Raw genomic sequence first — 13,610 nt, 5'->3', positions numbered from 1 at the left:
AGCATCTTCACGCAGGGCTGTAGTCATAGGGAGGGGGTGAGCACATTCTGCTTTCCACCATGCAAAACGGCTCAGATGCTGGTGGAAAGCAAGAAGAGGAGAGACAGGAAATGGCATTTTCAAACCTGGATTACTGTATTTTGGAGGTCAAAAGGAAAAACCAGGTAAGTGAAATTTAAATGCTCTTGCTTACAGCAATCAATTGATCTAATATAAAACGAACCTTTAGTGTTCCTTTAACCCTAACAAAATGAATAAAAATAATAAATAAACACCAGGGTTAGGGTTAAGGGTAAAACTTATTTTATTTTAGGGAATTTATTATTATTATTATATTTGTATATGTATGTATTTATTTTATTTATGTATTCGTTTATTCAAAAAATGCACCAATCTGCCCGAATCAAGCTACAAAAGTAGCTCCCAAACTTTTTGAGCTTCAGGCGACCTAGAGTGGAGATTTAAAAAGATTCCATAGAGATGCATTGAATTTCTCTCCTCAAGTGCTTTGGAGTTTCGAGCTACCAAAACGTTCAGGTGTAAATGGGGCGTAATAGAGAGGTAAAGAGTGCTGAATGTATTGGTGGCATGAAGCATTCTGAGTAATTGATTAGACATAAAGTGGTGCTTCGGGTCTCCTAATGTCAAGGTTCTATTGGATATGCTTGACAAGGAAAAATACTGTTATACTCTCCATTCAAAGTCACAAATCGTATCATTATGTGCCATGCTGCATAATCTGGCTATCAAACATCATGTTAATTTTGTTAACAAAAATATTTTTGCTGACCAAATTAACACTATTTTAGTCTACTAAAATATGAGTAAAACTAAAACAATCCAGATGACTAAAAAACAACTAAAGTTAAAATGACATTTTAGTCAAAAGACTATAACTAAAACTAAATTGAATTTTGTCAAAATTAACACTGCACTACCACATAAGAATAAATAGTGGGAATCTACTAAGCTGCTGAAAGAAAACAAAAAATGATATTTTTTTTTCTTAATATTTATTGTTGGTAGTATATTCAGGTATAATGTGCAATGGCATTACAGCAAATAAAGCTTACCATTCTTTTTTTTTATATATTTTAAAGTTTCATTTTTGTTTGTCAAAAAGCAATATTTTAGTTTTTTTATGAAACTTGGTCTTATTTATAAAAAACTTTATATATCACAACAACTAAATCTGTGTCTGTAGTATGTTCAAACCTTAAAGCGGATGTGCCACTAAAAAAATATATTAAAAGCCAGCAGCTACAAATACTGCAGCTGCTGACTTTTAATATAAGGACACTTACCTGTCCTGGAGTCCAGCGCGTCCGCAGCAGATGACGAGCGATCGCTCGTCACCCTGCTGCTCCCCCCTCCATCCACGGTGAGGGAACCAGGAAGTGAAGCGCTCCGGCTTCACTGCCCGGTTTCCTACGGCGCATGCGCGAGTCACGCTGCGCCCGCCAATTGGCTTCTGCTGTGTGCTGGGAGCCGAGTGTTCCCAGCATACAACGGGGGACGGACGGGAAGTAAGGAAAAAACCCATCTTTTGCCCGTATCGTGTGGCCGGAAGTGGGTGCAGATACCTGTCTGTAAACAGGTATCTGCGCCCCCTTCCCCCTGAAAGGTGTCAAATGTGACACCGGAGGGGGGAGGGTGCCGATCAGCGCGACTTCACTTTAGAGTGGAGATCCGCTTTAATACCATAAATAATAGCAAGTTATTTTTATTCAAAGGAATATATAATGAGTTTGGCAATTCTAAAGAAATGCTTAAATAATGCATTACAATTTGACTAAATTAGACTAAAATTTACTGGAGATTTTAGTCGGGGAAAAAAAATGTAAGCGACAGTGGAAAAATTAAGTAATTCATGCTTGTGCGCAGATGTGCAGATATCACTAGTGGTGAGGATACTGAGATATGAGTTATAGTATGTTCACTAAAGTAGTATGGATACTGAAGAGTGAGTTGTGTCCACTTTGGGGCAAGTCTCACTGAGTGATGGAGTTAGAAATCACAAGACTGACTGTACTAAAATAAAAAAAATCCTTTGGCAGGTACAGCAGAAAATGTATATTTATTTAAATTGTGTGTCTGGAGCTTTATGGGGATATTTAGCTATTTGTTTGAAGCTTTATGGATATCAATTAAGCCTCGTACACACGATCAGTCCATCTGATGAGAACAGTCCGAAAGACCGTTGTCATCGGTTAACCGATGAAGCTGACTGATGGTCCGTCGCGCCTACACACCATCGGTTAATTAACCGATTGCGTCAGAACACGGTGACGTAAAACACAACGACGTGCTGAAAAAAACGAAGTTCAATGCTTCCAAGCATGCGTCGACTTGATTCTGAGCATGTACGGGTTTTTAACTGATGCTTTTGCATACTAACGATCGGTTTTGACCTATCGGTTAGGCGTCCATCGTTTAAATTTTAAAGCAAGTTCTAATTTTTTTGATCGAAGGTTAAATAACCTATGGGGCCTTCACACGATCGGTTTGGACTGATGAAAACGGTCCTTCAGACCGGTCTCCTCTGGCGATCCTATCGTGTGTACGAGGCCTTATTTAAAATGTACAAATTTATAGGCTTAATCCTGCTTTGCCTGTATGCTGGAGATGTGCTCATGCAGATGGAGATTTTCTTCATGTTTTCTGGACCTGCCCTCTACCTCCTGGTTTTGGCCCGGGGTGGTGGGCCTAATTATTGATGTAACTCAGGCTTCCCAAACACTAGAGCCAAGGGTGTGCCTTCTGGGCTTACTGGAAGACATGACCCCCAGTGTAGCGGAGAGAACTTTTCTGGGTCTGTCCATTGCTCGAAAGTCCATTGCCATGCATTGGAAGAAATCTACCTCTACAACTCATTAATGCTAACCTGTCTCACCATTAAGATACCTACAGGGGCAAAAAGAATATGTTTCATATTATCTGGTCAAGGTGGATGAAGGAATCCTCCACAGCGGATAATCCCAGCAATTGAAGTTTTCGCTAACCCCTGGAAGTTGCGTATCTCTTCCTGGCTTTTTTGCCCATTTGTATGTATTCATAAGGGAAGAGGCTCTGTAGCTTTTGTATTTTTTGGTTTTGTGGACTTGTTCCTGAGCCATCGCATTAGGGTTTTTTCCTTGTTAGATTCCCTGTGTGTAGTATTACCAGTAACTCCCCCCCTCAAGGGTTAGGTCATTGGAGTTTGCAGTCGTTTTTTTTATTTTTATATATCTATCTATTCAAAAAATATATATATAGATTTACAACAAAAAAAAAATATTTTTGATGCTTGAGATACTATAATACATTTTCCCATGTTCATGCCAGTGTTCAAAGGCATTGACCTATTCAGTTACTTCACAGCCAACCTGTGCCTACAGGCACCCATCTTGAAAGCAAGAGGTAGGCCTCGTACACACGGCCGAGGAACTCGACGTGCCAAACACATCGAGTTCCTCGGCGAGTTCAGCCCTGAAGCCGCCGAGGAGCTCGGCGGGCCGAATTCTCCCATAGAACAACGAGAAAATAGAGAACATGTCCTCGGTGGCTCCATCGGGCTGAAAGTGTACACATGACAGAGTTTCTCGGCAGAATCCGGCTCTGACCGAGTTTCTCGCTGAATTCTGCCGAGAAACTCTGTCGTGTGTACGAGGCCGTACAGTTTAGGAAGCCACTCAGTATGCTTTTCCTACTATTCTACTACCCATAATTTCGTCTGACAATGGAAACACTATTACCTGTGAAATATATGGCTGTCACACATTGTCCATTCAGCTCATCTAAAGAAGTCGCCTCGAGGGGTAACTTAAACATCTGTAGCTGCCAGTAACAGCAGAGGTTACAAAGGGAATTTTAACTGCAAACTTTCCACTACCAGTACCTAGAGAAATTGGAGCAACAACCTCAAAACATTTCTTTCATAATTCAGTATAGGTGATTATTTAACTTTATTCTGATTGTCATTATCTTTATGTGCGATCCTTCCTTTACATGCAGTCCTGTACAGATCCTTTGTTTTCCACACACAATTGTCACCTGTTGCTTTATATGAAATGAACAGACTGTCTAAAGATCTTTCGGACATGTGGCAGACACGTATGCTGTTTAATGCATATTGTATGATCTTTACACAATTTGTAAGATGGGAATATAGGCCTAGTTCTACTCACACAGTGGGGGATGGGGTGACTGTAAACTTAACCCAGGCAATTAACTTTGCTTCTCCTGTTGATGCCCCAACATTATCTTCTGAGGTGATTCATATCCCATATGCTGGCCATAGATATACAATGGTGCTCTGAAGATCTGGTTGATAAAATTATATATAAACCCTAACAATGAACTTCTCTTGTTTTATCTGTTTTGGTCTGTTAAATTAAATGTACTGTTGGAAGCAATTGTTATATCTGTTGGATAATTGCAATGTCAGACTTGATTGATGAAGCTTATCTTGGACTACATAGTAATATTTCTGTATATTGTGGAGATTAGGAGAGTGGGAGAGATCCTGTACTTTAACAAAAGACAACTGGGCAGAGCTGACACCATTCCTTGGGATATTTAATCAAGAAAAAATGTGCTTTCAGTCGACAGCAGGAAATTAGGGGCTGAGTGTATTTGTAGCTGCACAACAGGTATGTTGTGCATGTACTGTGTATATTATTTTTATTTTTGCTCTTGCACATGCTTTAAAATACTTTTTTTGTTAAACAAAAGATTTTTTCTTAAACTTGCATTATGACTTCTGCATGCAACCCCCTCCCAACTGATCTCAGGAGGAAAACAAATATATAAATTGATTCTTCTGGAAGATGTAAGCACTCTATAACAGTCTCTATTTATCTGGGAAGGGGTTCCACAAGACTTTGCAATGTGTCTGTGGCATAATATACCCATTTAACCAAAGTAGCATTTGTGAGGTCAGGTAATGATGTTGGACAAATGACCCAGTTCACAATCGACTTTCCATTTCATCCCAAAAGATGTTCAGTAGGTTGAAGTCAAGCAGGGATGGACTGGCCATTGGGACTACAGGGAGTTTCCCGGTGGGCTGATGGCTCAGTGGGCCGGCTTCTGTGACTGCTCCTCTGTCTCTCCCTCCTTCCCACAACGCTCACCTTGGGGGAACAAAGAAGCAGGAGGAGGACCAGAGGAGCAGGGGGGGCGACAGGGGAGCATGGGGGAGGGGACAGACAGCTGACTCAACAGCTATGGCCTGGGATTTTCTCACTTCTGCCTAATCTTGTCCCATAAGGGGGGGGGGCACCAAACTGATTCTTTGCCCTGGGGGAAATAATGTCTAGCTTCCACACTGGTACTGCCTATAAGAGTACCATTACCAGCCGTTCTACTCTAATAAAGTAGAACAGCTAGTGAAGGGGAAGAGGGGGCTTGGGTGGCCGGGGGGGGGGGGTGCGGGGGTTGTCCGGCCTCCATGGGAGAAACCTGTCAAAGTGGGCCAGTCTGGATGAAGTCCAGGGACAAATTTTTGTCCCAGTCCAGCCCTGAAGTCAAGGTTCTGCACAGGCCACTCCAGTTCCTCCATACCTAACTTATCAAACTGTGTCTTTATGGACTTGGCTTGATGTACCTGAATTCAAAAATTTGGAGGGGGGATAGTTTGAGCACATAGTCCTTTGACCATATAGTGCTTAATGATCAAAATGTAGTGTTTTCAGGTTTTTTGTTTTTTTACAGATAAATATGTACTAAATGTCTTCAGCCTAATATATGTAGCTTTATCAATGTGGGATAACGTTGAAAAATTGCGAACACTAAAAAATAATATAAATATTAATCAACCGTAAAATTTCTCACCCGGACTTTTGAGATAGGGTGCCTGAAACACTTATTGGCTCCAGTTTCGCTTAGGGTTACGGCATAAAACTGGCCTTTGTTCAAGTAAGTCATTGGTCCCTCGCCTTGTTTTTGCCGCAGAGATTTCGTAGCTTCTAGAGTATACTGAAAAGTGCTGTGGGAAAAACAACAACTTTTTTTATATGATTATATCTGACAGCCACAATCTTACATACATCTTTGAATTCAACAAACTTTACGAGCCTGCAAGAGCATTGACATTTCTTACAGTTCATTGCCACAGCAAAAAAACATATATGCTTGCATTTATATTACCTGGATGTTTGATCATACAAGAATTCCTCCGTCACAGAGGAGCCGCGGTATTTCTAAAACAGCAGGAAATAATCATATAATTAGATTCATGCTTGTTTAATTGCGTTACAGTATATACCCGGTTCCCATATGTGCAGTGACTAGCCTCTATTCATCTCTGTAGTGCCTAATATTATGTATGGTATATATCAGTGATCCAGCACACGCTGGCAGAAAACATCTGCTTAGACACCAAGCCTTGTCCACTGATATGCATTGGACCTGAGACCTGTAGTTCCAAATTGAATCCAATTGCCCTCTGAAATATTAGCTTCACAATGTACTTCAGTAGGACAGCTTGATTATGGGACCATACTGTCTATCACAAGGCTGGGTGAGAAAAGTTATCTTGGCAGGGATATAGCCAAGATATCTTGAAGGAGTACCCCCTGAGACTTATAATACATAAAAGGTAACTGAACTTAAATTCATGGGAATCATAATCTTAGTTGGCCATGCACATTGGTTTTGGATTCTTAACCATGAATAGATATACTTTCACCTATAACCAGCCTTCATTTGGTGCCTAGGGTATGTTCTGTAGCAGCTTCACAACAAAGAAAATGGTAAGCAGTTTATGTTTTAGGCTTCATGTACACAGGAACGTCCTTAAACATTAACTCTACTGGCAGCAGAAAAACGCTACGTTTAGCTCTTTGATTTATTCATTTTATTGGCCAGAGTATTTGCCATTGAAATAAATAAACACTCAAGCAATAAATGTGGTTAGCGCGTAGGTGCGTTTACACACATTTGGCATTTTTGGCCAAACTGTTTAGAGGAATGTTTAACTGGCCCTAAACTCTGTTGCTCCTAAACTCTGGTAAAAGCCTATGGACCATATTCACGTAGGAGAGCGTATCTTTATGCGGGCGTAGCGTATCCTATTTACGCTACGCCTCCGCAACTTAGACAGGCAAGTGCAGTATTCACAAAGCATTTGCTCCGTAAGTTGCAGCGGCGTAGCGTAAATGGCCCAGCGTAAGCCCACGCAATTCAAATTTGGAAGAGGTGGGCGTGTTGCATTCAAATGAGCCGTGACCCCACGTAAATGACGCGCCTAATGAACGGCGCATGCTCAGTATCACGTCGAATTTACGCCCTAAGATACACCAGGCCCAATGCCTGTGACGTAAACGTAACCTACGCACAGTCCATTCACGTTTGACTTACGTAAACAACGTAAAAAGATACGCTTGCCGACGTCCATACTTTGCATTGGCTGCGCCTCATATAGCAGGGGTAAATTTACGCCAGACGTAAGCCTAACGTAAACGGCGTAGTGGGCGCAAGTACGTTCGTGAATCGGCGTATCTACCTAATTTACATATTCGACCCGTAAATCTACGGAAGCGCCCCTTGCGGCCAGCGTAAATATGCACCCAAGATACGACGGCGTAGTAGGCTTACGCCGCTCGTATCTTGGCCAAATCTATGCGTAACTGATTCTAACAATCAGTCGCATAGATACGACGGCTCGCATTCGGACTTACGACGGCGTACGTGGAGATACGCCGTCGTAAGTCCTTTGAGAATCTGGCCCTATGTGTGCATTGACACATAGGCTTTTATTGAGTTGAGTTCAGGGGCTTTGGCAAAAAAACACCAAAAGCTCCTAAACTCACGTTCAGGAGCAGCGGTGTATATAAGATATTAGAGGCCCATAGCTTTATGAGCATTCCTGTGATTAGTGACAGCAGAGGACCCCTGTACAAAAGAAATATTCTGCTTTTACCTTTAGCTCATCTTCTGATCTCCCCAACAATGGGCATAATCGTTTGCCACAACACCACTTGCCCAGATACTGTCACCTTAAAAATAGGGCACTTATATGTTGGATTGTAATGCTATTTGCCTACTTTTTTTCGCCACGTCTGCCACGTGTTTCTATTTACTAACTTGTATGCTCTGACCACATTATCATTACCACTGGGCAAGATGATGAGAATTGGAAGTAAGGGTCTTTTTCTATCTACACCACCTGACCTTCCACATAGCTTCCTGATACACCTACACCTTCCAACTTTCTGTGATGAGAAAAAGGTAGACCTTTTAGTACAAAGTATGTAAGCAAAGGACGCATCCTTGCCACAACCCCAATTATGTGGACCACAAAGAATTAATTATTATATTAAGTAATTATAGGAATAGAGGGATTGGTTCCAAATGAAGGACAGTTGGGAGCTGTGTATACCAACTCCGGATGTCCAGTTACACAAGCAATATTTGAACATCTTAGAGGAGAAGTCAAAGTGCTGTGGATGTATCTTTCCCTGTACTGTCATAGGAATGGTTGGGCTGGAAATGACAGCAAAAGCCTTTGCGTCTTCAGGAACTTCAAACAAGTGCAATCTCTGGAACCCTAAAGCCTTGTACACACGACCGAGGAACTCGATGGGCGAAACACATCGTTTTCCTCGTCAAGCTCCTTGTCAGGCTGTCGAGGAACTCGACAAAGCAATTTTCTCCATTCCCGTTGAGGAAATAGAGAACTTGCTCTCTTTTTGGCTCATCGAGTTTCTCGACAGTTTCCTCGACGAAGATGTACACATGACCGGTTTCCTCGGCAAGAAAATATCTCCCAGCAAGTTTCTTGCTGGTTTTTGTCGAGAAACTCGGTCGTGTGTACGAGGCTTTAGAGATGATCCCCACTTGTGTAACAGAAAGGTCACAATGGGGTTCATTTATCTTACTGTGACCACAAAGCACACTGTGGCTGTAATTTGTTTAAGGAGGCAAAACACTTTTCCACTCATACACCTGGTTAGATTTTGATTCGGTGAGCGCTCTTGCCCTATAAATTTAGAAAAATACTAAGGCATACAGAAGGCCTTCTTTGTCAAAGTATTTGAAGAAGAAAATGTTGCTGTTGTCACAAGCAATATATCAATATCATATGTTGGAATAGATAGATGAAGGGCAGAATCTGGTTGCACTGAGCTTCTTGGACAAGTTTTCCACCTGAGACTTTAATAAATAGGATCAATAGTGGTCACTGATAAGAAGTCTAAACATTATTTTGTTGTGATCTGTTTAGGCAATTCCAAAAGTACAATATATGCTGTTGTCATTCGAATATTTACTTCAGTTTCTTTGAAGCTTTCATTGTATGTGCTGTCCGGAGTACTCCGCTGATCATCTTTGAGGTAGTCTGTATGTTGGCTGATATGTCCTCCGTAGTGGCTTTGCTCAAAAATCACACTCCTGGGTTCCTCACTGTCACCTCTATAAGGTACGGAGGGTGACATAAATACTGGTGTAAATTCCTCTGCTTTTACCACAGTGGCAGAGGACGCGGGGGCAGAGGGACTGTTTGATAAATTGCTGTTATAGTGTTCTCTCTTAGAGGAGTCTACAGTCTCTGTGTTCAAGGAAAGGTTCACTGGAAGTGTCTTCAGAACTTGCACCCTGTTCTCTCCAGTGCTCAGGTTACCTGAAGATTCAGAATTCTGAAGGCCGTTCCTGGATGTACAAGAAGTAAAAAAGCTCATTATAACAGATGGCAAAGAAAGCGGATAAATAGTAACCCACAGGTGTGTTTTAATACATAGCATGTATATAGGTGGCCATATATGCTAGATATACAGCTTTCCTTCCTCCTTCTTATTCCCAATTCACACCTGTGTGATTTGCTGTGTTTTGGCCATCAAACGACACTTGAAGAATCCTATTATTGTCTATGGGGCCCATTCACACCTATGCAATGCACTTCTGTGTGACTTGGAAAGGGATGCTAGTGCGCTTTTTTTGTACATATTTAGCTCCATAGACTTTAATAGAAGCACATGTAAAACACATGAAAAACTCAATTGTCCTTTAACCGGTTGCCGACCGCTGCATGTACATGTACGTCCACAGAATGGCACGTACAGGCATATGGGCGTACATGTACGTCCCCGGTACATGAGGCAGTTGGTAACCCGCGGTGAGCGATCTGGGACGAGGTCGAGGCTATTAGTTTCTAGCCGCTCCCTCGCGATCGCTCCCCGGAGCTGAAGAACGGGGAGAGCCGTATGTAAACACGGCTTCCCCACGCTTCACTGTGGCAGCTGCATCGATCGAGTGATCCCTTTTATAGGGAGACTCGATCGATGATGTCAGTTCTACAGCCACACACCCCTACAGTTGTAAACAAACACTAGGTGAACCCTAACTCCTACAGCGCCCCCTGTGGTTAACTCCCAAACTGCAACTGTCATTTTCACAATAAACAATGCAATTTAAATGCATTTTTTGCTGTGAAAATGACAATGGTCCCAAAAATGTGTCAAAATTGTCCGAAGTGTCCGCCATAATGTCGCAGTCATGACAAAAATCGCTGATCGCCGCCATTAGTAGTATACATTTTTTTTTTTTATAAAAATGCAATAAAACTATCCCCTATTTTGTAAACGCTATACATTTTGCGCAAACCAATCGATAAACGCTTATTGCGATTTTTTGTACCAAAAATAGGTAGAAGAATACGTATCGGCCTAAACTGAGGAAAATGTATATATGTTTTTGGGGGATATTTATTATAGCAAAAAGTAAAAAATATTGCAATTTTTTCAAAATTGTCGCTCTATTTTTGTTTATAGCGCAAAAAATTAAAACTGCAGAGGTGATCAAATACCACCAAAAGAAAGCTCTATTTGTGGGGAAAAAAGGACGCCAATTTTGTTTGGGAGCCACGTCGCACGACCGCGCAATTGTCTGTTAAAGCGACGCAGTGCCGAATCGCAAAACCTGGCCTGGGCATTTAGCAACAAAATGCAAAATGGTCCGGGGCTTAAGTGGTTAAAGCGGATCTCCACCGGAAAAAAAATATTAAAAGCCAGCAGCTACAAATACTGCAGCTTCTGACTTTTAATATTAGGGCACTTACCTGTCTTGGAGTCCAGCGACATCGGCAGCAGAGGACGAGCGATTGATCGTCACTCTGCTGCCCCCACCGCCATCCTCTGTGAGGGATTCAGGAAGTGAAGCGCTCCGGCTTCGCTGCCCGATTCCCTACGGTGCATGCGCGAGTCTCGCTGCGCCGTGCTCACTGGTCCCCGTTGTGTTCTGGGAGCCGTGTGTTTCCCGCGGGGACGGGAAGTGATGTACTCCCCGCAGAGTTCCTGCAGAGAGGACTCCCGGAAGTGGGTGCAAATAGCTGTCTTTGACAGATATCTGCACCCCCCTCCCCCTGAAAGGTGTCAAATGTGACACCGGAGGAGGGGAGGGTTCCGATGAGTGGAAGTTCCACTAAAGGGTGGAGCTCCACTTTAAGGTTGCGTGACAAGGGGTGTGTCCTATGCCTGCATACTTTTGCTGATAGATGTCCCTCATTCCCATCTCAAAAAGTTGGAAGGTACGAGCTAGTGTTACAGGGCACCTAGGGAGAATGGAAAAGGTACCACATGTACTTTATACCACCAGGAACTGAATAATTAAAAAAAAAATGTATTCTTTAAAATGTAAGTGTACTCTTCCTATTATCTCCCTGTATGTCTATTGGTCTACTCATATTTAATATACATAATATATTCTCGAGGTAGATAATCCTGCAACTAGCTTTATACGTTTTCTCTGCAATTATGTTGATTGCGCTGTCTGGCACACACCAAAGAAAAAATCCTATTAATCTACAAATCAAATACAATCATAAAAATAAAAAAAATATGTAAACTATACATAATAGCTTAAATGTGCACTTGCTGAACTGCACTAATGTATTTGTTTTAATACTAACAACAATAGAAAAACAGCTTTAATTGTGATCACACTTGTGTATATCATTGTCTGTTTTAGTAGCATCTCATAAAGCATGCCAAATAACATTACAGTCCCTTATCTATGAGTAGCAGAAAACCTGAAGTTGTTTTACGATTGTCCTTATCATTAGTAAAGATTGATAGAGAGAGATCAATAGGCAATTATCATAATTGTGACATCACATTTCCACATTTTGGTACTAACAGGTGAAATAGTTTCATGCTCACCCTGGACATTGTGATTGGAATATAAACCAAGATACATCTGAAATTGTATTTTGATTAGATGGTGATTAGATTTGCTTCCATATATTTTATACTTGCATGGCATCACCAAATTTGCTTTCTATAACCAGAAAAGAGGAGTACAGAAGTTGGATATTTTATCCAGTATCAATTATGTGTAATTGGGCAGCCGCATCCTATGGCACTCCAACAAACTAAAGGTATGCAGCTCCAATGCACCTACATTAGGCTGGGTTCACACTACGATTTTCCCGTCCGTCAGCCGCATACAATTTATATGAAAAAACGTATGCGGCTGAAACGGACGTGAACGTATGGAACCGCACATATGTGCGTTTTCCATTGACATTAATGTTAAAAAAAAACGTATGCGTTTGCCATACTGTTTCAAAAACGGCCGCAAAACCGTGGTTGAACACGGTTTTGCGTACGTTTAAAAAACGTTTTGCCAGCAAATCGTACGCACCCGGATGCATCTGAGTGCATACGATTTGCAATGCATTGTCTATCTATACGTTTTCCCGTCCGACGGGAAAATCGTAGTGTGAACCCAGCCTAACAATGCAACACAAGGCACAGTGACACACTACTGACATAGTGCGTAGAAGAGTGAGGCCTCGTACACACGACCAAGTTACTCGTCGTGCGAAACACATCATTTTCCTCGTCAAGTTCCTTGTTAGGCTTGTCGAGGAACTCGACAATCTTGCTTTGCGTACACACTGTCAAGACAAAATCTCCTCGTTCTCAAACGCGGTGATGTACAACACTGCTTTTGCTAATCTTATGTGTTTGCGTGTTAAATAAAAGTTTGGTAAGAGACGATTTGCACTTTTCAGTCTGTTACAGCTTTAAAAATGTGTTATCTCCATTACAAATGCTACTTTTACTCTTGTCTCATACTTTAATCTGAGCAAGCGGAGGTTTCTTAGCATACACACGCTCGAGTTTCTTGTCGGAAACCAGCCCGACGAGGAACTCGACGAGCCAATTTGAGACTCCCGTCGAGGAAAAAGAGAACTTGCTCTCTTTTTGGCTCGTCAAGTTCCTCGACAGTTTCCTCGATGAAAAACGTACACACGGCCAGTTTCCTCGGCAAGCTCTCCCACCAAGTTTCTTGATGGATTCTGCCGAGAAAACTGGTTGTGTGTACCAGGCCTGAGGCCTGGTACACACGACCGAGTTTCTCGGCAAAAACCAGCAAGAAACTTGCTGGGAGATATGTTTTTGCCGAGGAAACCGGTCGTGTGTACATTTTCGTTGCGGAAATTGTCGAGAAACTCGACGAGCCAAAAAGAGAGCATGTTCTCTATTTCCTTGACGGGAATGGAGAAAATTGGCTTGTCGAGTTTCGACGGCTTCACAAGGAACTCGACGAGGAAAACGATGTGTTTCGCCCGTCGAGTTCCTCGGTCGTGTGTACGAGGCTTCACAGTAGAGAAAAACCTTTGATCCATC

At 42.0% G+C, this 13,610-nt stretch overlaps 1 protein-coding gene across 1 annotated transcript in view; it reads right to left on the bottom strand.

The window, feature by feature from the left end:
* Positions 1–13,610, bottom strand: part of GRHL2 (grainyhead like transcription factor 2) — a 122,081-nt gene that overhangs the window by 65,875 nt on the left and 42,596 nt on the right. Inside the window, exons 4-6 of the mRNA XM_040354795.1 lie at positions 9,252–9,630; positions 6,130–6,182; positions 5,815–5,968 (exon numbers count right to left, since the gene is read on the bottom strand). Coding sequence (XP_040210729.1) covers positions 5,815–5,968; positions 6,130–6,182; positions 9,252–9,630 — 586 coding nt within the window. The remainder of the gene's footprint in view (positions 1–5,814; positions 5,969–6,129; positions 6,183–9,251; positions 9,631–13,610) is intronic.

The sequence above is a fragment of the Rana temporaria genome, chromosome 5 (genome assembly GCF_905171775.1).
Source record: "Rana temporaria chromosome 5, aRanTem1.1, whole genome shotgun sequence".
Classification (NCBI taxonomy): domain Eukaryota; kingdom Metazoa; phylum Chordata; class Amphibia; order Anura; family Ranidae; genus Rana; species Rana temporaria.
This window is presented reverse-complemented; position numbering and strand designations above follow the sequence as displayed.